We start from the raw sequence: 26,231 nt of genomic DNA, 5'->3' as shown, positions 1-26,231 counted from the left end.
TGCCAAGAGAAGTAGATGGAATCAGAAACTTGAAGAAGCAAACACAGCGTTCAAGAAGCACATATCATGAGTCTTTTTCAGAGAAATGAAGAGCAGAATTAAAGGCTTCGATGCAAAAGAATCGTTTGTCATAGGACAAGATGGCACAATAAAATTTGGCAAAAAAGAGGTGTACCAGAAAATGGCTAGGTATTTCAGGGGTTTGCTGAACACAGAAGCACTGACAGTAAACTGGACACACTTACGCTCTAGGGACAAAAGTCAGGATAATCTAGACAATGCACCCACCAGGGCAGAAGAAGCAGAGAAATTAAAAATCTCAAAACAACAAGTCATCAGGCAATGATGGTATCTGTGTTGAAGACATCAAGCAGGGTAGGCCTGAAATAGAAACAGGTATGTACAGTATAATAATGGGTATCTGGAGAAATAAGAAAATACCCATAGACTGGAAAGAAGCCATTATAATACCACTCACAAGAAACAGGACAAGAAAGTACTGGATAACTACAGAGGCATCTCTCTCTTAAACATAGGGTACAAGGTTTCTAACGGTTTCTGAATACATGAGACAGTGTGGTACTGGGGTGCAAGACTCACACGTCTCTCACAGTTGACTTACGTATTGTGTGCGTTAGATACTAACAGATACAATTACGATACATTTGGTTTAATAACCACTATAAAACCAGTTCTTGCTTCTAGCAAGTCCATCACCAGAAAATCAGATGTAAGTGTCTTTAGTTCAATATATAATTCATATGTCCACAAGAAATACAGTCGTTACACCATCAAGAAATAAAGTGTGTTTGTTCATTGTACTAGACATACAGCTTCTATGGCGCGAGTGGCAAACACTTGTCCACGCCGATCGACTGTCGCTATTGCAGTATTGTCCCGATACACGTCCATCTTGCACACACAGAAACCGGTGGCAAGGTAGATACACCCTCATACTTAAAATATCAGGTGATTGAGATGGTGGACAGCCAATTGTCTCTAGAACTTACACCGAAATTCTCAAGGCACAACGTATCCCTCCCCTAGCTCAAACACACAATATTTTATACATAATTATCATGTACAGTAAGGATACATAGGATAACGCTTCATCTTTCAGCAATATATCTTTTCTATCAGTAACAGTGAATATGCCTGTTCTCATCTTTCAATCCCCGTTGGAGGTAGCTCTTTTCAATTCTCTGACAATTTGTGTGTACCAAATTTTTGTTTTCTGCCTTTTTCCAATCGTAAATTCCAGGTGTACATAACTCATGAATACTCTACTGCTTTGTTCTTACTTCCTGTACTATTTTTCCTAAGTACATACTTATTCATTACTTATTGTAATCTGGAGGACCTCTGGGTAGAATAAAGTGTTCCGTTCTTCTGACACTTGTAAATCTAAAACATAAAAGGCTAGTGCTGCATAGAATTCAAACTTACCAGACTCATCCCTTTAAATGTGTGACTTCTGTCATGATACTGCTTTTTTACCTTTAGGAACAGTACCTGTATCTTACATGTGTTGATCCTAGGATTACCCTTTCTCCTTACGTTTTGGTAGGTGCGCCCCTTTCTTATTCCTATCCTCCTATGGTATAGGTTAATCCCCTTCTTGGTGCCTCTGTCCACACAGTATAGGTTAGCCTTTCACAAGTCTGCCTATCCGTCCTTTTCCTCATCCAATAAATGTCGAGTGTGCCCTCCGTATACCTTCTTGAGTAGGCCTCCTGGTTCGTTGCCCTAGCATACATCTTTATGTATACTATTCTTAAATATTCTCTGGTAAAATTACAAATCTACTTTACACCTCAACTCCACTTTCCAATACTCCCCTCTAATATCCTAGAGTCCTCTTTCACTCCTCACTCCTACTATATAACAGATACCATGCCTACATGTAGTAGATGCTGTGTCTACCTGTACCCAACTCTCAGTAGATACTATGCCTTTTCTCAAAAGACTAGCATGACTAACTCCAATTAACTTATCCCTATGCCGTGCGGGATTAGCCAAGCGGTCTAAGGCAGTGCACTCATGGACTGTGCGGCTAGTCCCGGCAGAGGTTCGAGTCCTCCCTCGGGCATGGGTGTGTGTGTTTGTCCTTAGGATAATTCAGGTCAAGTAGTGTGTAAGCTTAGGGACTGATGACCTTAGCAGTTAAGTCCCATAAGATTTCACACACATTTGAACATTTTCTTATCCCTATTTTATACTTGTTTCCCCAGTTCTCCTGCTCCTGCTTCTCTAGGCACATGTGTTGATTGTTATTCTCCTGTCTTAATATACATGAAAATATGTATGTTAGAGTGATAAAAAAATAACAATGCAGAACTGTCACAGATGTACATATGTCTTTATTCCCCTACCTCCCTTGTCGGTTTGGACATCACTTCAGTTCTAATCTGTAATTTTCATTTTTGTGTGTAAGTTTCTCTTTGTGTGTATGTCAATGTATGTGCCTGATTCTTCAGCTTACTTATGTGAAATAAGTTGTAGGTTCTTTACTCTGTAATGAGTTGTAGGTTCTCTGTAACCACAGAAAAAGGGAAGGACTTCTGCAATAGAAGTATGTGCACCTGGAATTTCCGATTGGAAGAGGAATAGGAAACAAAGTCTTTGTTTTTTTTTTTTTTTCTTTTCTTTTTTTTTTTTTAATAAATAATAAAGATTGAAAAGAGTTAACTGGCAACATGGATTCAAAGGTTCACATTTTGTAATTGTGGTAAATATGCATGTTTATTAGTAAAAAAGAAAGGTACTGTTAAAAGATAAAGAATTATCATCTTGTGTAATATTATTGTACATAATGAATATGTATAAAATATCACATGTTCAAGCTAAAGGGAGGGATATGTAGTGCCTCAAGAATTTCGGTGTAAATTGTAGAAACACTTGGCGGCCTTTAACCATCTTGAACACCCAGTATTTTAGGTTCAAGTGCGGGACAGAGAGAACATTTCTACCGATCTACCTGTTTCTATGTGCAGGTTGGAAGTCTGTTATTAGAAGACTGTAAGAAGGGGCGAGTCACTGATGGCAGCACCACAGAAGACATGAGGAGAACTCAAAGAATAATTATGTCGTATTTTTTGATGTGTTAGTGTCTGTGGTGATTGTAAAAAAGACTATTGAACAGTTGAATATAGAGTGCTATACACATTCATGTATTGGACTTGATTGAGACTAGAGACTTTTAAATTATTTCATGTCTTGGCTGTGAACTAAACAAGACACATGTATGCTATTTGAATATGTGTAAATGAGTCTAACGTGTAAGGAATAAGTTAGCTTGCAGAAGTTATTATCTGTGAAAGTTGAAAATATAAAGTGATGGAACTGAAAAGTACTATAAAAGTACCAAAATTATTTCAAGGATAGAGAAGTATTTTAATAAATTCCCTTTACCAGCAATAGTATTCGGAGAAGAAGCTTGTGGGAGATCGATGTAGCTGATTACCCAGAGAAGAGGATCGGCTACACACAACGTGCAAGTTAACTGAATTGAGAGACGTGTGTGTCTTGCAACACAATACCACACTGTCTCTTGTTGTCTGAAAACATTAGACCCTCAAACAAAAAGCTGTGTCCAATAATTTCAAGAAGGTGCAGGTCCCATCTATCTATTGGAAGAATAACATAAGTGATCCACAAAACTACCGTACATTATCATTGACATCCATTTTTTGCAGAATCGTAGAATATATGCTGACCTCAAATGTATTGTAATGAGGTATCTTGAACCGAATGATATCTTCCATGCCAACCAGCAATGATTGTGAAAATATGGATCATGTGAAACCCAACTTGCACTTTTCTTACATGATGTACTGAAAGCCATGGACTGGAGCGGTATTCCTTGATTTCCAAAAACCATTTGACCCAGTACCTCATAATTTATGGTTATTTTCAAAAGTACTTTCATATGTGGTGTCATGCAAAATTTGTGATTGGATTGAAGGGCTTTTGTAAGGGCAACACAGATGGGTGGAGAGTCAGCAACAGATGCGGAAGTAACATGCCCTCAGAGAAATGTGTTGGGACCCTTGCTGTTCATGTTTTATATTAATGACCTTATGCTCGATATTAACAGTAATCTAAGATGTTTTGCAAGGAGGGTATTAATCTTCCTCTCAATACCTTTTGATAGGTCAGCACTTAGTCTGTGATACTCTGGATCAGCTAGTAAACACTGCATTTTATGGATGTAATCCTGCTTGTCCAACACAGCCTGGCCACAGGCAAGATGATAATATCAGGATCCATCCTAAGAGAATGCAGAGCAGACCTCACTGCAAAATATTACTTTTGGGTGAATGTGACTACAGTTAGAGGCAGTAAAACCTGTGTGATTTGTAGATATGTAGATGATAATTTGTTATTTGACATCATTTTGGTGAGAATTTGAACAGTTTTTTAGATTATATCATTTTAATCCAACCAAATATTTGCTTCATCATGGAGGCGGAAAGGACAGTTCCCTTCATTTTCTTGATGTATTAGTCAGGAGGAATGATGATATTACATTGGAACATGCCAACCCACACTGATTAATATCTTTAGAAGTATAGTTGTTACCATCTGGCTCATTTTGAAGAGGCATGTGTGCCATGTCATCTCAGAAATTGAAAGTTTATTAGCTCAATTAACCTACCATGAAGTTACCTTTCATCAGAGTGAGTATAGTGGAAAACAGATCACATGCACTTTACACTGTCAGCTAACTGCAAATGATTTGTCCCTTAAGTCTATACACAGTTTTTTCTTTACACAGTTAGTATTTTCAGGATTCATTGCAAGGGGCAGAGGAAGCAAGCTCTGTCCGACAACTCCCAGCATATGGTCACCCGAAATGTGTTTTGGAGGGAATAAGCTGCACTTTTGCCATGCAGTGCTGGTAGTCCACTACTAAATGTGGGATATTGTACTGACATTACATTGTTGACAGCAGTTGGATATAAAAAATTTTGTGGGCAAAAGGCAACTGACCATTGCTGACTTCTACCAATCCAGAACTAGCGATCCCTGTTTCACGACATTGTGAATGAACCACAGTTGTTTATAGTGTGTATTGTTTTCTGTAAACAATGTCTTTTAGTTACTGGTTTGTATAGCCCTACCCTCCAAGAGTTTAAGTCTACATATGCAGGGACATTGTTTCATTTGTGTCTTAAAAACGATGGGGCATTCACCTGTTGAAATATCAGCAGTTGTTGAGGATGTCACCAGGCTGCATTCTCATAAGTTACTTGAACATTCAATATGTCAGAAGTTTCCCAATCTAGACAACACCTTTAGTCATCTAACTACCACAGGCAAGTGATTTGTGTATCACTATAGCCCTGAGACAAAGGAACATAGCAAACATTTGGAACATGTGAATTCACCCCCACTGGAAAAGATGAAGTTGCAACCAGTATAGGACAATGTAATGTTGAGTGTTTTTTAAAACTGCCATGGTTGGTGCTAAAACATGCCTGTTAGAGGCAAACCATCATATGAGGATACTATCAAAATCTCAAAATGAGAGTATAGGAGACCATCAAGACGAAGTGTTGCAGTAAGCTGCTCAAAGGGTTTTTCTTGTTCCACAACAAAGCTCCACCTCATTCTGCATAGGACAAAATCACACATAAGGGCTATGAAATGTTGTCTCACCTTCCTTATTTCCCTGTTGTGGCAGCAATAAGTTCTTGCTCTTTCGCTGGATGAAGAAACTATAGTGTGGCTGGCATTTACAAAATGAGAACAAGGTGATTTTTGAGGTGAACCATTTCCTGAAAAGTTAAAATGCAAGCTTCTACAACCAAAGTCTCCACCAAGTCAGCCATTGCTGAGAAAAAATTGTTGCATTGAAATGTCGTTGTTGTTGTGGTCTTCAGTCCTGAGACTGGTTTGATGCAGCTCTCCATGCTACCCTATCCTGTGAAAGCTTCATCTCCCAGTACTTACTGCAACCCACATCTTTCTGAATCTGCTTAGTGTATTCATCTCTTGGTCTCCCTCTACGATTTTTACCCTCCATGCTGCCCTCCAATGCTAAATTTGTGATCCTTTGATGCCTCAGAACATGTCCTACTAACCGGTCCCTTCTTTTTGTCAAGTTGTGCCACATACTCCTCTTCTCCCCAATTCTATACAATACTTCATCATTAGTTATGTGATCTACCCATCTAATCTTCAGCATTCTTCTGTAGCACCACATTTCGAAAGCTTCTATTCTCTACTTGTCCAAACTATTTATCGTCCATATTTCACTTCCATATATGGCTACACTCCATACAAATACTTTCAGAAACGAATTCCTGACACTTAAATCTATACTCGATGTTAACAAATTTCTCTTCTTCAGAAACGCTTTCCTTGCCATTGCCAGTCTACATTTTATATCTTCTCTACTTCGACCATCATCAGTTATTTTGCTCCCCAAATAGCAAAACTCCTTTACTACTTTAAGTGTCTCATTTCCTAATCTAATTCCCTCAGCATCACCCGACTTACTTCGACTACATTCCATTATCCTCGTTTTGCTTTTGTTGATGTTAATCTTATACCCTCCTTTCAAGACACTGTCCATTCCGTTCAACTGCTCTTCCAAGTCCTTTGCTGTCTCTGATAGAATTACAATGTTATCGGCAAACCTCAAGGTTTTTATTTCTTCTCCATGGATTTTAATACCTACTCTGAATGTTTCTTTTGTTTCCTTTACTGCTAGCTCAATATACAGATTGAATAACATCGGGGAGAGGCTACAACCCTGTCTCCCTCCTGTCCCAACCACTGCTTCCCTTTCATGCCCCTCTACTATTATAACTGCCATCTGGTTTCTGTACAAATTGTAAATAGCCTTTCGCTCCCTGTATTTTACCCCTGCCACCTTTAGAATTTGAACGAGAGTATTCCAGTCAACATTGTCAAAAGCTTTCTCTAAGTCCACAAATGCTAGAAACGTAGGTTTGCCTTTCCTTAATCTTTCTTCTAAAATAAGTCGTAAGTTCAGTATTGCCTCACATGTTCCAATATTTCTACTGAATCCAAACTGATCTTCCCCGAGGACAGCTTCTACCAGTTTTTCCATTCGTCTGTAAAGGATTCGTGTTAGTATTTTGCAGCCGAGACTTATTAAACTGATAGTTCGGTAATTTTCACATCTGTCAACACCTGCATTCTTTGGGGTTGGAATTAGTATATTCTTCTTGAAGTCTGAGGATATTTCGCCTGTTTCATACATCTTGCTCACCAGATGGTAGAGTTTTGTCAGGACTGGCTCTCCCAAGGCCATCAGTAGTTCTAATGGAATGTTGTCTACTCCAGGGGCCTTGTTTCGACTCAGGTCTTTCAGTGCTCTGTCAAACTCTTCACGCGGTATCATATCTCCCATTTCATCTTCATCTACATCCTCTTCCATTTCCATAGTAGTGTCCTCAAGTACATCGCCCTTGTTTAGACCCTCTATATACTCCTTCCACCTTTCTGATTTCCCTTCTTTGCTTAGAACTGGGTTTCCATCTGAGCTCTTGATATTCATACAAGTGGTTCTGTTTTCTCCAAAGGTCTCTTTAATTTTCCTGTAGGCAGTATCTATCTTACACCTAGTGAGATAAGCCTCTACATCCTTACATTTGTCCTCTAGTCATCCCTGCTTAGCCATTTTGCACTCCCTGTCGATCTCATTTTTGAGATGTCTGTATTCCTTTTTGCCTGATTCACTTGCTGCATTTTTGTATTTTCTCCTTTCATCAATTAAGTACAATATTTCTTCTGTTACCCAAGGAGTTCTACTAGCCCTCGTCTTTTTACCTAGGTACTTGGTCGTCTGCTGCCTTCACTACTTCATCCCTCAGAGCTACCCATTCTTCTTCTACTGTACTTCTTTCCCCCATTCCTGTCAATTGTTCCCTTATGCTTTCCCTGAAAGTCTGTACAACCTCTGGTTCTTTCAGTTAATCCAGGTCCCATCTCCTTAAATTCCCACCTTTTTGAAATGTCAATATGTAGAAAATAGCTAATATCACCAAGTTTCACGCTGACAGTTTAATTTCTTGTGCAGGTGATAGTTAAAACTTTATGACCACCTCTGATATTTTGTTATTTTACTGCCCCATTATGACTGTTTTATGTATTCTAACTCTGACCCGAGATGCTGGAGTTGGCGGTCATGTATTTGTGTGTGTGTGTGTGTGTGTGTGTGTGTGTGTGTGTTTGGGCGCCCGCGCTCGTGTGTGCGTATGTCTGTCTGTCTTTACTGATGAATTCTGTAGCAGAAAACTACACCTGATTCTCTTCCAGTTGTGCCTGTCTGTAACTTGGTGTGTCTTCTTTATGATAAGTAGCAATCTATCTTTTCTTACATTGTTTATACTTTACCTCAGATCAATCATAAAGGCCACATTTTGTATGCCCCTCACTCAAAACAATAGTAACCAGGAATTTGTATGAAAGATCTTTGATCCTTTCCTTGTAGTGCATAATTCTTTCAAGCTATTTATATTTTTATTGGTTAGTTATCAACCGTTCTAAAAAGATCTTATTCTTTCAGAAGAAATGTTAGCTGCTGCATATACGCAGAAAAAAGTAAGTGGTCAATCTGGTGCCATGGTTGGCTGTACTGAAGCTAGCTCTGTGGAAACAGCATCCACTGCTAGCCCCAGTCCAGGTAGCAGTAGAATCAAAGGAAGTGTTCGCCGCTCAGGTCCTGGAATGGCAGCTGCTGGAGTGGCACTAAAATGGGTAGCCAAGCATAAGTCAGGTGCTACAAGCAGCAGAGGTGACACAACATCTCCTGGTCAACAGGCCCCTACAATTTCTGAGGTTGAGGAAGTAGGTATTCTTGCTAAACGTGGTCTACGATTTGCTCCAAATCTTGATCCGTACATCACTGACATCATAGCAGAAGCAGAACTGATGGGTCAGTTGGGTCTACCACTCCCCCCACAAGTTCGCGACTTGGCTGCACAGAAGGAAAGGCTGCAGACTGATCTGGAATATGTCACGAGAGTTGCTGATGAATATGGACGTTTAGTTGACAGCTTAACAGCACCAGAGGTAAGATTTAGTGGCAATTAAAAGACTGTTTTTATTTAAGTCTTTCAGGGAAGCTGTGAGGAGATTCACATTTGTGTAATATGTGCTTTTCATTTATTAGTTTTTATTTTATTTCTTCTTTTCAAAATACTGAAGTCCTTTACAGAAAAATAAGACAGGACAAAAAATCAAAATATTTTAAACAAATGTAGAGGTAATTTTCCACTTTTAACAAAAGGCTGGTTATTACAGGATGGTTTTCATCATGTCTGGGGATAGTGATATGAGATTTGAATGTTTTAGAATTACAGACAAGATGGATAGCTTCCAACATGACAGTCTGTTGACATTATAGAAAATATATGGAAGCTGTCTGGCATATTTGATCTGAACTACTTCTCCAATTGCTCTGTAATATTATTAGAAGGATGATTCTCTTGTATGTTTGGAAACTGTTATATTTAGATAGTTTAAGATTTGCATCTCATTGCTATAAAATATAAGTAGTTGCAGAAACTGGTTATATAGGCCTTTGATTTCAGGCCTTTTTTCTGCCTTGCTATCAAATAGCACAGAAAATTTACAAATTGCTGGATGAGGTATGCAATTATTTTTTGTATACTTGCAATACAATATGTACCTGCAATTACTTTTGCAACAAGGTGTATTGAGTTCCTTATACTATTTCTATGGAGAAGTTATTTGTTATCACTTCTACCAAACAAGAGCAGTTGTCTGAGAGTATTGTAGAAGTTATTAATATGCAATCATATGATTAAGAGTGTTTCTTCAAACCTGTGTAAACTTTCATATCATCTTGCAAAATGATAGCATCTATTTTATTTATTTTTGTTTCGTTAGAAAGAGAAGATGTTTTTCTACTGTAAAACCTTTTGTTTCCTTTCCAGACTCTCTGGATAATGTTTAAAAATGATCTTGAAAATACTACTGTCAAAAATTCACAGATATACTATAGTTAATATTTGATAGAGTTTTGTTATTTTAGGTGTAATTCTGTATATTTTTTAGTATTTTTACTTTTTATCTATATCTAGTAATACGAAAGATATTATTAAGACAATGAAAATCCAGAATGGAAATAATTAAAAAAGGAGAACAGGCTGCATCACATACAGATGACTTTATAAATGAACTTCTTCCTTCAAATACTAGGCACATCCAAATATACTTGCTTTCTGAGACACGCAAGTTATTGAGCCCTGCATTGAAGTTGTCAGTGACGGCCATCAACAGTTATCATCCATCAGCTGGATTGAAAAGCGACTAATTTCTTGATCATTACTCGAAAGGAAAACAGTTTACTGCTTGCCTGCAGGTGGTAGTATGAACACACTTCTTCAACTATTGGACACAGGTAGCATAGTCGTTTCTAGGTGCATACTGACCAATAAGTGCTGTATTTTAATTGTTTGTGGCAGCCATGTTGTTATGGTGATAATTGTTTTTGACCTCCACTAACATATAAAATGCATATTCATTAATCAGTGTGCATCTGGAATTGACTGTGTGTAGATGTGTCTACCACTAAAAGAAGTGCATTTGAAAAGCCCTCAACAGGTGAATGGTGGCTTGTTCTTCTTTTGAACTAAAACTACAAAATTAATCACTTTCGAGTCCATGGACTCACTGAGCAATTTGTTGTCAACTTGGTTGTCAAGCCTGCAACATAAAATGGAAATGTTTTGTTCACTAGAACTTTTTCATGATGTTGTAGTACAGGATTATTTTATTTTATTTTGTTTGGGACAGGAAGATCCAAATGTTGGTTTTTATATATTACTTTGCACATTTGGTTGTTTGAATAACTATGAATGCCATCAGGCCTTTTTCAGTAATTATAAAAGAGTAATTCCAACATGAGCAACAAAGTCTGCTGAAACTGCTCTCTGGTTTTGACCTTAAGATAGATTAAGTGACCTGTTTCTACCATGAAGCCTATCCTCTCACTCAGTTTAAGTTTGTACAAAAGCTCTGCTCCAATTCTTTTGCAAAAACAAATCATGTCGTAAAAGTTTGGGTACACGCTTTGGACAAATCAAGAGAATCTGAATTAAGAAAGGTTCCAGTAATTGTACCCAATATGCCAGAGTGAGATTCTCAAGAAATTTACTGCTTCTTCACCTTCCTCTAAGGCATCAGAAACTGATGAACAAATGGAAATTGCAAAAATGGTCAACTCAGGTTTGTTAAATCTTGGTCACTCTCCCGTAAAAACAAAGAATTTCATGAAATGAGATTTACAAGGCTACATAAGGTGTAAGATTTCTCAAATGCAAAGTCATACAAGGTACCCTCTGCCGTGCACCATATTGTACCTTCCAGAGTATCTATGTAGATGGAAATGTAGACAAAATTTTTAGAGAGACTTCAGTTTTGTGTGGGTTTAAACCAGATACGTTTGTGCAACAAAATTCTAATCATCAGGAATGCATGTATGTGTTGATCATGATGACATACTGTGTGAGTTGAAGGAAAAGAGGTTCTTCAAATGCTGAAAGGTTCTTCAAATGCTGAAATTTTCAGTTGTGAAAAAGTTGATTGGTACCATGGGTGACTTTTGAATTTAAAGTTTCAAGCAGAATGGTCAATACAGATAGGAAGCTTAAAGAGTTTGTGGTTATATTAACAATTCCTGGCAAGAAAAAGGGAAAAGTCCTGCCTGATAAAATAAAAACTAATGTTGTAATTTTCTTCCTTCTAATTGAAAAAAATAAAGAAAATAGTAGATGGTAATATGAGGCCTCCTAACCTGCTTGGATAGCCATGCACATTAGCATGCCACTTCTAAGATTTGGGGCAGCATGTTGGCTCCAGATCGAAACCATCTGGTGGAATAATGACAATGGCCAGTATGCCATCTAGTCTGGATGTGGTTTTTTGGTTACTTCTGACGCCTGACTTGGTGAATACTGAGCTTGAACCCATGTTCTGTTCAGTTACATGAGTCACAAATGTTTAGAAAAGGTTTGCATACATTCATGTGGAATAAAAGTAGATGTAGATAATTGGGGTGCACAAATTTTTCCATGTGGGATGGGAGTGGAGGGAGGGGGGGGGAGGGTCCCCATCTTTATCTTGCCCACATTTTGTCGGTGGCTATTCATACAACTGCTTTCTATGTGAGATCACAACTACTTAGCTGCTTGTCTGCATGAATGGCCACTGACATACTGTGGCCAAGAGTCAGCTGGATTACCCAGTTGCTAAACATGCTGCCAAACACAGTGTGCTTCAACTCAGTGACTGCTTCATAGCCTACAGCATGTCCGCAGCTCATGGTCTAGTGGCTAGCGTTGCTGCCTCTGGATCACGAGGTCCCTGGTTCAATTCCTGGCCGGTTTGGGGATTTTCTCTGCCCGGGGTCTGTCTGTCTGTGTTGGCCTCATCACTTCATCATCATCATCATCACTTGTGACAGTAGGTAGATTGGATTGTTTAAAAATTTGGGCTTTGTAAGGGTGCTGATGACCACACAGTTGAGCACCCCACAAACCAAACATCATCATCATCGTAGCCTGGGTCCCTCACACCAACACTGTCTTTTATGAATTGTGCTGGTGGGAACTCTCCCTGAAATATATACTACATTCCCATAACCTCCCTATCTCAACCTTGGTCTGTCCCTGTCCTTCACAAACTTATCCCCTTCCCTGCTTCTGCTTCAGCACTGCAATGCCTTCTTTTCCACCAACACATCCGCTACTCCAGTAATGTCTTTTTTCCCTCCTGTACTCCTATCTCCCCCCCCCCCCCCCCCTCCAATGTTTGGCCTCAAACCTCCTGACTGCACTTAGCAGCCCTACCCTTCCCCGAAACATCCATGCACACTCCCACAAGGAATGCTACACCCTCCTCCACCTCTACTCTGCTATCCCTCCCCCTTCCCACCCCAGTCTTCTCCTTATCACCACAACCCAGAAATTGTTTCTCCCATCAAGTGTAGTTGCTCCCAGTCCAGCCTTAGTGGTCAGAGACAGTGTATATGTGTGTCATGCTTGCATGAATGCATGTCTGTTTTCCACCTTTAGAAGAATGCCTTTTCGCTGAAAGCTCAATTGTACAGCAGTCTTTTTGTTGTGCCTGTCTGTGATTCAACATCTCCCCTATATGATGAGTAGCAATCTATCCTTTTCATAAGGAATATTTTTAGCTTTATGGTGCTTGTGCAGTTGGAAAAGTAGACTTTGAAGATCTTGTTGCATCATTCAGATCTCTGTTTTGTAAACAGGAAGTGATTGAAATAGGTGGTATTATTGCATCTCCCACCAGTTGCGAGATAGATTCAGTCATTCACTTCCTGCAATTACAAAGAGTCAGTGTCACCATAATTCATTATTGATTATGTCATGTGTTAGCCATGTGTTAAAGAAACTGAACATGTGAGACATTGATTCACAGTTTCTGAACTTTCTGAAGATGTGTGTCAGATTTCAAAGAAAACCCTCTATAACATTGGCACAGAGATGTTAGGTTACCAAAAATTTTATGCACTATGGATACCAAAATTTCTATCCAGTTTTCACAAAACTGAAGAGCTGGTTCCTTGAGTGCTACCTTGCTGTAGTGTCGTGAACTCATCTGCACCACTCATTTTTATGTGGCTGTCGACCCAACATATGTAGCAATGATTTTATCATTGTTTAATCTATTTTACTTTAGGAATTTCACCCTTTTTTTTATTACAAGGAAGATTATGTTCTGTTTTCATGCTACTGCCATGTACTGGGAGAATATTTGATGCCTCTGCTGACAGAGCCCTGTTGAGTTCCTTGCCGGTTACTGCAGCTATTAGTCCAAGGAAAAACATGCATACATTGTCCCGGGACACACTGAGAATTGTTCAAGAACTGATATTTTATGATTTTACTGTTATTGGAAGGTTTATTCGGTTGGATATGATATTCTTAAGATTGTCAGAATTACAACAAAGACAATAAATGTACGGTCACAGGTTCGAATCGTGCCTCGGGCATGGATGTGTGTGATGTCCTTAGGTTAGTTAGGTTTAAGTAGTTCTAAGTCTAGGGGACTGATGAACTCAGATGTTAAGTCCCATAGTGCTTAGAGCCATTTGAACAATAAATGTAAATACTGATTGGAAGTTAGCAATTCTCATTTCAGAGCAGTTAAAGCATATCTCAGAATAAATTGCAATGGATTTTTCATTTATTTTGTCATCATCCCTGCACTGCTCTTACAATCTTTGTCTCTATCTCATTGCAAAGCAATGACCGTGCATTTATCACTAACATCTAATTCAGAAAACAGATTGCAGAGTAACACTTCAACTGGTTCAGGACAGCGACAGGACTAACAGTTTGCAGAGTAACACTTCAACTGGCTCAGGTCAATGACAAGTGTGAGTATCAATGCAACACGTCAAATCGTGACTCAGAAAAAGACATGTGTGCAAGACATGAACTCTGAAACTAAGAAACAGTCCAAACAGTGGATTCAAGCAGACACTGTGAAAACCACAAAATGATGGTCATAGTCTTTGGGACCACAAAGAAATTTTTACAACAGGTGTCACGAGAGTAATGTGTGAGGCTCTTACAAAATTCTGAAGGATTTATTCTTCTTCATCGCAGTTCATGATCCCATATTGCAAATTGAATAAAGAAAAAACTCATACTTTTAATATGGGAGATTTTTCAGTGTTAGAAATATTTCAGTTTTCAGCCAAAGTCCTTCTTCAGAAGCAGAAAAAAACACCCACCCTCCCACCCACCCACACATACACACACACATGGCTACTGTCTCTGGGAACTAAGGGCCGATCTGTACTTTCCACTGTTTTACATCTGATTACAGTAATTCAAATTCAACTGTAGGGGAAGAAAACAAAATTGCTTGAACTTAACAAGAATTTCAAATGAACATTTTTATCTTGTGTTAGCTACCCACAACAGATTGGCATGGGTAACATTAAGTACCTATGCCCTGACAACTTTTTGCAGTGATATACACAAGCTTTCCTCATGAAATAGTCTACCTATTAGTGAAAACTGTATAAAGATCCCAACAGGATTTCGTGAGATTAGCTTTCACATACATAATGGAAAACCCCGTGTGAGACTTTCATTTATAATATGTCTATGTTTTGCGAATTTTACAGTTAACTGAATTCCTGAAGGTTGTTGACAGGATCTATGGACCATGATGAGTGAATTACAACAATGAACTGTTGTCAGAGTGGTAATAAGCTGTAACAAATTTTCAAAACATTACTTTTATTTGTTTAGATAAAGGAGAACACAATTACATTAGAAACACTGTATGCCATTCTAAGCAGAACAGAACTGAAACGGACAAACAATGGAAAATCTAGATTAGAATATCAACAATATAAGGAAAAGAGGACATGATGAGTTGCAGACATGCACAATGAAAAGTCTCTTATACATTAACTTTTGGCCAAAGCCTTCTTCAGAAAAGGAAAAACACACACATTCATTTGTGCAAGCAAGCACATCACACATCACACACACACACACACACACACACACACGGCCGCCATCTCCAGCATATTGCACAAGAATATAACTGTAACATAGACTGGAAGACAGCAGTCTAGAGGGGCAGGGAAGGGGAAGGTATAGTGGGGTACAGGTGTGTGAGAGAAGTGTGCTGTCTGGTGGAGTGTCAGCAGGCTGTGGGTCAGGGAGGTGGGGTGGGGTGGTAGGGATGGTTGGAAGAGGGGGCGGAGCGGGCAGCAAAAAAAGAGAGGAGCAGGCAAGGGGAAAAAGAGACGGGTGCGTAGGCAGAGCGCAGCACCCAAAGAGAGTGAAAGTTCAAGAAGAGGGAGGAGGTTGTAGGACAGAGGGTGCGGAAGCTATTTGGTGTGAAAATCTGTCTCAACATTCTTGTCATACTTTGCTAGAACAGGAGAAGATGCTAGCACCTTATTAAGGACAAGGAAAAATCTTTCTTGCACCTCATTCCAGGAAAATTTGGCATCTCCCTGCAATAGTTCTTGTATGGGACTTGCCTTTTAAAGAAACCCTTTATGATTTGCTTTTAGTATGAGCACACTACAAGATAACTTCTCACATCACAAATGTGCAGAGGAGTCAGTGTATCTGTGACTGCTCATTTAATCTGGATGATCATCAACTTCTTGGGCAACAAAGAGGCACTTTCTTGGACTGAGGCAGAGACCTGTGATTTGAAAGCAGTTCAACATGGCTGTTAGATGACTTAGACATTTTCCTCAAAATCTTTGAAAAACTAACAATGTTAACCAGATAGAAAAGGCATGTCATCCATTTAAGGTGTCAAATCAACTTGTCCATCATATGTTCAAAGATGGCACAGTCAGAACAGTATAACTTTAAATACATAAAGGCCGCCAGGAGTTATGAAGGTAGTCATTTTTCAGTCGGCCTCATCAATGTAGATTTGACAGTAGTCTATTTGAATATCCATAATTCAGAAATACTTTGCTCTTTTCTAGCATACTAGGATGTTTTCAGTTCTATGCGATGGGGAAACATCTTTCTTTGTGATTTCATTCCATCATCAGTAGGATGCAGAAACGCTGTAGGCCATCCTCCTCCTTCATAATGGCAAAAGGAGAGGACTGAGGACTCTCTGCAGGTTCAGTGATGTCGTTTTGCAGCATCTTCTCTACTTCCTTCTGGATTATCCATTGTTCAGCTGGTTACACCATATAAAGTGCTGCAAAACAGGTGGAGGATCCCCAGTATTGATACGGTGTTTTAGCATGAGCTATGTGGTTTGTCTTCACTCTATTGGAAAGCACCTGAAAATTGATGCAGAATGGCTATAATTAGCTGATATTGTTCCTTGGTCAGGCTAGATCCTATTGACTATTTGGTAGTAGCTTCCCCCTTGCATTGTCTGGTAGCAGGATGTGATTCTTCATCAATGACACTAAGCTGCTCTTTTTGGATTGGTTTGGCTCTCCTTACACACATCCCTCTAAGGATGAGTTATGGCTGTCATGAAAGTTAGTCATCCAAAGTTCTCGTTGATCATGTACAATTCTTATGATCATTGCTTGGATGTGGATTTCTGTTGTGAACCTTGAGTAGTTTTATGTGATCGAGAAAAGCTTTAGAGCTTGACAGAGCAACTCAATTGATGACTGGAATTTGTCTTGTTGCTGATGGTGGGATAACAATTTCTTCCTTGGCAAACAGCTGTCAAGAGCAGTCTTTGATATGTGTGCTTGTTGGAATATCTTCATCAATCTGGTGTGCTGTTCTTCCACAGTCTATGACTGTAGTTCCTGCAAAAAGTCCCATCTGAGAACAACATTACGACTACATTCTGCTAAAATGGCAAATTTGAAGGGCTGTGTTTCCTCACTGATAGTTATTTTTTCATTACAGTTCCTATTGGCTGAAATATTTCCCATTTGTGACCTTCAGCACATTTGCTTTTATATATCAAAACATAGTCTTTCTTAACAGGTGACAATAGCCTCCAACATTACACATAAGGAAATCTCAAGTCAATTAGTACTCAGAAAAGTTGGCAATCAATGATGATGTCAAAGAGGTTTTGCGCATGTTGGTGACTCTCATCCATAGAGGATTTTGCTTCTGTGATGGCCTCACCTCCATAGATGGTCACTTCACTTAGTTTTCCTGAAGTCAGCGGGTAACAAACTCATGGTATCTCTCTACAGAGAAGGGTATTGGCTACAGAGTGTAGAGGAGCAACATCATGATGGATGCGGTGATGAGCTTCACCCCTTAGGTAAATATAATGGTCTGTAGTTCACTACATGAACAGATGTGTTGCGATGGTGTAGTAATAAAAAACTTGTCTTCTTTCTTGGCAGCAGTGTACAGCACGTTCAGAGCATCCACACTTGAAACACACAGGCAGTATGGCATAAGAGAGAGGCGAGCTCCTGATGGTCTTCCACAACTGCCTAGGGACCACATTCATACCTCTTTTGTCCAACTCTTTCTGTGGTATTTCCTCAATTTGCTGACATCACTTCATAAATTCTTCTCTCATGACATCCTTTACTGGAAGAGCTCAGTACATGTCTTCAGCAAGTCCATTCATCAAGTGTAAATTTTTTGGCTTCTGTTATGTTGGGATTCATGGTGTTGTATAGGACCACAACATTCTTTATGTATGACTGCGCCATTCCCCCTTGATGTTAGGTCCTTTTCTTAAATTGTTCTGGCACTAAGTGGACTTGCTGTTGATTACCACCAAATGTTTCCTTCAGTTTGGCTTGGAATTTGTTCCAGCTATTGAGCTCCTCTTCACTGCTCTTGAACGACTGCTGGTCTGTGTCATTCAAGTAAAGTACATATTTACCAAACATTTGAGCAGCATATCTGGAAATCATTGATGGGTGCCTGATGTGCAGCTGACTTTCTGCTCTTTTGGAATCTATCTGTCTCCTGAAAGTACAAATGTTAGTAATGGTGTACTTCTTGTATTCAGGTTCCTGTTTTTGTTGATGACAGCTCTTATATTGCCTAACTGAACCCATTATGATGTAGATGTTTTGATGTACATGCTGTCTTGACCAAACAATGTCACATCTAAACCACAATCAAGTCCAAATCTGGAGCCAGGGTTGTCAGTGAAGTTCAATATTTAGTACTGAAACAATGTTTATTACAAATACCAGTGTATATAACCACAAAAATTATGAATTTTAGACAATATAATGTAATTAAATGGAGAACACATGCATAAAAGAAGGTTATATTTAAGAAACCTTTCAGAGCCAGTGGCTCCCACATCTGCCAGAAGGACTGAAGGAGAAGAAAGAGGGGTGAGAGAAAGGACTGGAGAGGTTTCAGAAAAGGGGCAGATTTCGGAAATGTCACCCAGAACTGTTGGTCAGGGGTGACAAGAAGGGAAGACTGATTGTTGGGGACTACACTGGATGAGATTTGAAAACCTGCTTGCTTAAAGGTGGAGGACAGGGTAGTATGTAAGACAGAGACTACTGCTAAAACATTGTGTATGAGTTATTAAGAGTGAAAAGCTAAGGGCATTGTACGTAACAAAGGTGGGAGGGGGTTGGTGAAAAATAGACAGGTCAGAGAATGAAAGATGAAGAAAACTAAAACGGAATGAAGAAAGGAGTAGCTGCTGTGAAAGAATGCTGAGGCAGAAGAAATTAACATAAATTAAGGCCAGCTGGATGGCGAGAGCCAAAGATGTTTTGTAGCACTAGTTCCCACTTGCGGAGTTCTGAGAATGTGGTGTCTGGGGGAAGAATGCAGGTGGGGAATGTGGTAAAACAGCACCGAGGTCATGACCATCATGTAGAGTGTGCTCTACAACAGGATATTGTGTTTGCCAGTATACTTGCTCTGCCAGTGCCCATTCATCCTATCTGATAACTTGGTGGTAGTCTTCCCAATGTAAAAGGCTGAACAGTGTTTACATAACAGCTGGTATTAGACATGTGATGTTTCACAGGTGACTCTCCCTTTGATATTATATGTTCTGCCAGTTACAGGACTGGTATAGGTGGTGGTAAGAGGGTGCATAGGGGAAGTCTTGCAGCAGGGATAGTCACAGGGGTAGGAACCATAGGGTATGGAGATGGGTGCAGAAGGTGCATAGGGTCTGACAAGGATACTACAGAGATTGAGAGAGCAATGAAGAACTATTCTAGGTGTGGTGGGCAAAATCTCAGACAGAATGTATCTTATTTCAGTGCATGATTCTAGGAAATCGTGGCCTTGTCGAAGTAGCTGGTTAATACAGCCATACCAAGATAATACTGAGTGACAATTGATGTACTCCAAAGTTGTTTTTTGGAGGGATCAGAAGTACCAGGATTGAATGTAATGGTCTAGGAAATCTATTTTTGAACTAGCCTGGTCAGGTAATTATGTCCACCGAAGGCTGAGATGAGAGTAGTGGTGATTTGCTGTAAAGATTCTGAATCTGAACAAATATGTTTGCCTCAAGTGCCAAGGCCACATGGGAGGGAACATTTGACAAGAAAATGATGGCAACTGTCAAAATGTAAGTACTGTTGTTTGTTAGTAGGTTTAACATGGACGGTAGAGTGTAGCTATCCTTCGGTGAGGATGAGATCAACATCAAGGAAAGTGGCATGGGATTCAGAATATGACCATGTGAAATTTAATTGGGAGAAAGTATTTGGAGATTTCAGGAATTTTTATAGGTCGGCCTCACCATGAATCCATATGGCAAAGATGTCTAAACCAGGTTGATCTGCAGTTCCTCTTGCAGTCCATCCTTAACACCTCAGGCCCCTCACAAGGACTAACACTTCAATCCATAGAACTCCTCACTCCACCCAAGTTGTGCACCCCAACCTTTTATCTTCTTCCTAAGATCCACAAACCAATCATCCTGGCTGTCCTATAGGTCGAAAAAGGGACCGATGGCCCAAGCAGTCTGGTCCCTTCAATCCCACAAACCAACCAACCACCTCCTATAGTTGCTGGCTTCAAAGCACTTGCTTGAATGTATATCTGCCTTAGTTGATCAGCACTTGCAACCCGTAGTACAAAGGCCTGCCTCCAATATTAAGGACACCAACCATTTCGTAGCTCATCTGAAATCTATGCCCGTCCCACTCCCACCACACACCTTGCTTGTTATCATTGATGTCACCTCCCTATATCTCAACATCCCCCATATATGAGATCTATCTGCTGCTGAACATTTCCTCAGCCAGCACGCAACTGACTGCAAACTATAACTTCCTTCTTGCACACCTTAATTAACTTTATACTTACTGAAAACAACTTCACCTATGATAGGCAGAAATACAAACAGATCAGAGGTGTGGCCATTGGAACTAGGATGCCAGTCTTTTCATCGGTCACTTGGTGGGGGCTTTCCTGTGACCCATAAGCCTTCAGCCCCTCGTTTAGTGTAGTTACATTGATGATTCCTGTAATCTCTAAATACCTTCTCCCAGTTAAATTTCACAGTATCCTATTCTGAATCTCGTGTCACTTTCCTTGATGTTGACCTCATCCTCACCGAAGGCCAGTTACACACTTCTGTCCACATTAATCTTACTAACCAAAAACATTACTTACATTTTGACAGTTGCACCCTTTCCTAGTCAAACGTTTCCTCCCATACAGCCGTGGCATTCAAGGCAAACATAAAGTATTTGTTCGGATGCAGACTCTTTACAACAATACACCACCATTCTCACCTCAGCGTTAACCCAAAAAAGTTACCCCACCAGCCTAGTTCAATAGTAGATTTCCTGGGCCATCACATCCAATCCTGGTATTGCTGATCCTTCCACAAAACAGCTTTGGAGCACACCACTTGTCACTAAGTATTATCCTTGTCTTAAATGTATTTAATCAGCTACTTTAACAAGGCTATGACTACCAAAAACCATGCTCTGAAATGAGATCCATTCTGTTTGAGATTTTGCCCACCACACCTAGAATAGCTTTTCATTGCCCTCCAAAACTGTGCAGTATCTTTGTCAGACCCTATGTTCCTTATTGCACCCATCTCTCTACCCTATGGTTCTTACCCCTGTGACCATCCCCACTGCAAGACTTGCCCTATGCACCCTCTTACCACCATCTACAACAGTTCTGTACCTGAGAAAACATATACTATCAAAGGGAGAACCATCTGCAAAACAACCTGTCATATACCGGCTGTTATGCAAACACTGTTTGGCCTTCTACATCACCATGACTACCACCAAATTGTCAATGAGAATGAATGGGCATAGGCAGAGGGCATATACTGGCATTTGCAATGTCTTGTTGCAGAGCATTCTCTACAACTATGACAGTCGTGACCTCAGTGCTGTTTTACCACATGCCCCATTTGGATTCTTCCCCCAGACACCACTTTCTCAGAACTCCACAAGTGGGAACTAGGACCACAAAATGTCTTTGGTTCTCGCCACCCACCTGGCCTTAATATATGTTAATTTCTTCCATCTCAGCATGTCTTCACAGTAGTTACTCCTTTCTTCACTCCATTTTAGTTTTCGTCATCTTTCATTTTCTGACCTGTTTATTTTTTGCCATCCCCCTCCCACCTTTGTTACATACAATGCACTTAGCTTTTCACTCTTATTAACTCATGCATGATGTTTTAGCAGTAATCTCTGTCTTGCACATTAACCTGTCTTCCACCTTTAAGCTCTCAGGTTTTCAAATCTCGTCTGGTGCAATCCCCAACAGTCAGTCTTTCCTTGTCACTCCATCCAGTAAGTCTCTCCTGACCCATGATTCTGGGTGACTTTTCCAAAATCTACCCCTTTTCCTAAACCTCTCCAGTCCTTTTCCTTCACCTCTCTTCCTTCCCTTTCAACCCTTCCACTGGAAGAAGGAGCCACTGGCTCTGATAGCTCGTGTGAATGTAACCTTCTTTTATGTGTGTTTTCTCCTGTTGCTGTTTGCTGAGTAAATTTTTTATTTATCCAATTGCAGTATACCTTTGTACAGGCAGATTAACATCCTACATATTTGTTCTTGATGTCTACATATTTATTTCTCAACATAGTCACCCTAGAGAAACACATTCCTCACAAAGAGAGACCAGTTTGTTGATAATGTTACTATAAAATGTTTGACTTTGTTGATGGAGCCACAACATTGCCTTTACTTGCACATCTCATCCCTATCATAGTGAAGTCCTTGAAGGCATTCTTTAAGTTTTGAAAAAATATGAAAATCAGCTTGGGCCAAGTTAGGACTATTTGGGGGGGGGGGGGGGGGGGGGGGTGATGAGTGACAGTGAACCCAAGGTGGTGAATTGTTGCAGATGTCACAGGACTTGTATGTCATCTGATATTGTCGTGATGAAAGAGAGGGTTCTCCACACACGGACAAACTCTTTGAATTCAAACTTTCAGTTTTTTGAACAGTTTCTCGTGCACTGACTGTTTCCTTACATGCCACCATGTTACACACTACAATTTGGAACATTATAGCTATAGAAGGTTGCAGCTTGCATCAGCAAAGTGAAAAGGTTGACTAAGTAATATGCATGACATGTAATACCTCCACTGGTGTCAAGAACAGAAAAAATATTTGGAGGCATTACTTCTGAACACACACTGGTAGGTACATGAGAGTGTACTGCAAACTGTCTACAGCTCTGCAGTAATATTAAGAATTTTTCATCTTAAACTGGGTAATGACTATTGATTGCAGAGATATATTATGTAAAATTTAATTTTCAGTTGATGTAGAAATTATGGCTCTTTTTGGGATATTGTGTATATAAAGCACTTTAAGAAAACAGGCTTACATATGAACTTTAATATAATTTTATGCTGCCTGATCTTATTTATTTATAAAAAATGTATCCGTAATTATCATCAAAAAGAATGTACCCACCATATCATTTTTAACTAGTTGTTCTATATTATACTGTACTCCATACAAAAACTAATGAAAGAGAAGCAGCAAAGTCCAGAACAATACAATATATATTTCCATGTGCCAAGCTGTCTGGGTGTTTCTGTTTTATGCGTAATATTTATCTTTATGAGTTGTTGTAAGTAACAGGCTTGCGAATGTTCATTGTTTGGGTACCAGCAGTGGAGCAAGGAATGTCTTGAGGTCAACACAGCAGCAAAGTCCAGAACAATACAATATATATTTCCATGTGCCAAGCTGTCTGGGTGTTTCTGTTTTATGCGTAATATTTATCTTTATGAGTTGTTGTAAGTAACAGGCTTGCGAATGTTCGTTGTTTGGGTACCAGCAGTGGAGCAAGGAATGTCTTGAGGTCAACACTGAAGCACCTGATTAAGACAGTTATGCCATTCAATGGAACATTATGCTGAGAAGTAAAGCCATTTTGCTTCGCTGTCTTTTTCAAAAATATTTAGAAGGTTGTGTTGAATCATGATCTTAAGCATCTACTGCAAATAATATATTATCCATGTCACAGTTTGGGTTCCTTAAGAGTTCTGATATAGTGAAGGCTATTTACACATACAGAGAGAATGTACATAATTCATTAGATAACAAATTCGAGGCTACTGGCATTTTTTGTGACCTGTCAGAAGCCTTTGACTGTGTGAATCACAGCATTCTCGTGTGAATCGGAATATCGTGGTGTCCCTGGCAGTGCTGCAAAGTGGTATGAGTCCTACCTAACCAACAGGAAATTTGTGTACATTAATGACCTCACATCTGTTACAATGCCAGGTGATAAGTTTGTTTTACTTGCAAATGATACAAACATTGCAATAAATAGGAAGTCAATTATGAATTTAGTAATAGCTGCTAATTAGATTTTCACTGACATTAATAAATGGTTTAAAGCTAATTCGCTATCATTGAACTTTGAAAAGACCCACTATATGCAGTTCAGAACCTGTAAGAGATTTCCTTACAGCATACGTATGAAGACATGCAGATAGAACTGGTTAACAGTGTTAAATTTTGGGTGTTACAAATATTTAATAAATTCAGTTGGGAAGGGCATACCGCAGAATAGCTGAAGCACCTGAACAGGTCTGTATTTACAATGTGAATGCAGTCAGGTGTGGGATATACAAATATATATTAAAAAAAGAAACTTGCATACTTTCCTTCTTTCATTCTGTTATACTAACTGAGTAAATGTTTATAGTGTGCAAGAGCGTATAATAAGACTCATCTGATGTACAAATTCAAGAATGTCATGTAGAAACCTGTAAAAGGAACTGGGTACTCTAACCACTGCTTCTAAGTATGTTTATTCCTTAATGAAATTTGTTTCAAATAATGTGTCTCTCTTTCGAAAAAATACTATTAAGTATCAATACGACAAATAAGAACAGTCTACCTAAAGACCCAGAAACACTTACCTTGGTCCAAAAAGGGGTCCAGTATTCAGGAAAACACATTATCAATAAATTGCCATAATCATTAAAAACTTGGTTTCAGATAAAGCACAGTTTAAATTGAGTTTGAAAGATGTCTTCGTAGACCGCTCCTTCTACTCTATAGATGAATATCTTAACAGGGACTGTTAGATCAGCTTAAGTAAAAATGTCTGTTGGATTTCAGTTTTGACAACACTTCATTAATGCTACATTCATTAAATATGCTTAACTATGTTTCATTCTGACAGTGTATTAATTCTGTAAATATTAGCAGTTCCACCTTTTTGTAATCTATTCACATACCTTGACAATCCAGTCATGGACTGTGCGGTTGGGACCGGCGGAGGTTCGAGTCCTCCCTCGGGCATGGGTGTGTGTATGTTTGTCATTAGGATAATTTAGGTTAAGTAGTGTTAAGCTTAGGGACTGATGACCTTATCAGTTAATTCCCATAAGATTTCACACACATTTGAACATTTGAACCTAGACAATATCCTGACAAATGATCATGGAAGTAAGTATTATTTTCAAATTTTCTATGTTTTTTATGTTACTTTTTCTGATATGTTCCACACCCATGAGAATCATGTCATTTTAGGGTCTAAGGAATAAAAACTGAATCTAATCTAATCTAATTATCAACCAAGATGTTGACCTTGGAAAATATCCTCTAACTACAGATTTGTATAATTACAAGGAGACAATATGGCTGGCCAAAATTTACCTTCAGGAAGCAAAATTCTATTATTGCAGATAGTCACATTGAAAGGTGGAACATTCTATTCCTAGCTTTTGGAACGGTTACTTCCTGTATTGAAAAGGAAAGAGGAATAAATTTATTTGATTGAGAAGGATGAATGGGTCACTTAGACCACAGAATAAGAGAGACCAACTTGATGTGAGAACAAGGGGAGGCAAAGATAAAGAGGGAGATACCAGAGAGGGACGTCAGAGATAGTACATTGGTAAATACTGTACCAGTTTTGTAGCAGAGATGAAGGAGAACAACGTGACAATGATAAATTGAGAGTGCTAAAGGAAAACAAAAAAGGAAATGGAAAGAAAACCAAAGCTGTGACTTTGCACAAAAGTACTGAAATCTTGTCTTGCTACTGCACCTAGACAGTTTCATCTGTCATTGCAATTGAACAGTGTTAACTCAAAATTCTGGCCAACAAATGTAAATTTTGAATGAAGAAAAATTCTAGTATTGCAGATAGTCACTCTGAAAGGAGGAGCATTCAGTTCCTAGCTTTTGGATCTGTTACTTCCTTTATTAAAAAGGAAAGAGGAATAAATTTATTTGACTGAGAAGGATGAATAGGTCATTTAGACCACAGAATAAGAGAGGCAAACTTTATGTGAGAACAAGGGGAGGCAA

General features: G+C 39.2%; 1 protein-coding gene across 1 annotated transcript in view; it reads left to right on the top strand.

The window, feature by feature from the left end:
* The window catches only part of LOC126263364 (dynein axonemal heavy chain 10), a 1,742,213-nt gene that overhangs the window by 372,304 nt on the left and 1,343,678 nt on the right, over positions 1 to 26,231 (top strand). The window contains exon 16 of the mRNA XM_049960456.1: positions 8,543 to 9,048. Within this exon, the coding sequence (XP_049816413.1) occupies positions 8,543 to 9,048 (506 nt within the window). The remainder of the gene's footprint in view (positions 1 to 8,542; positions 9,049 to 26,231) is intronic.

The sequence above is a fragment of the Schistocerca nitens genome, chromosome 6 (assembly GCF_023898315.1).
Source record: "Schistocerca nitens isolate TAMUIC-IGC-003100 chromosome 6, iqSchNite1.1, whole genome shotgun sequence".
In the NCBI taxonomy this organism is placed as follows: domain Eukaryota; kingdom Metazoa; phylum Arthropoda; class Insecta; order Orthoptera; family Acrididae; genus Schistocerca; species Schistocerca nitens.
This window is presented reverse-complemented; position numbering and strand designations above follow the sequence as displayed.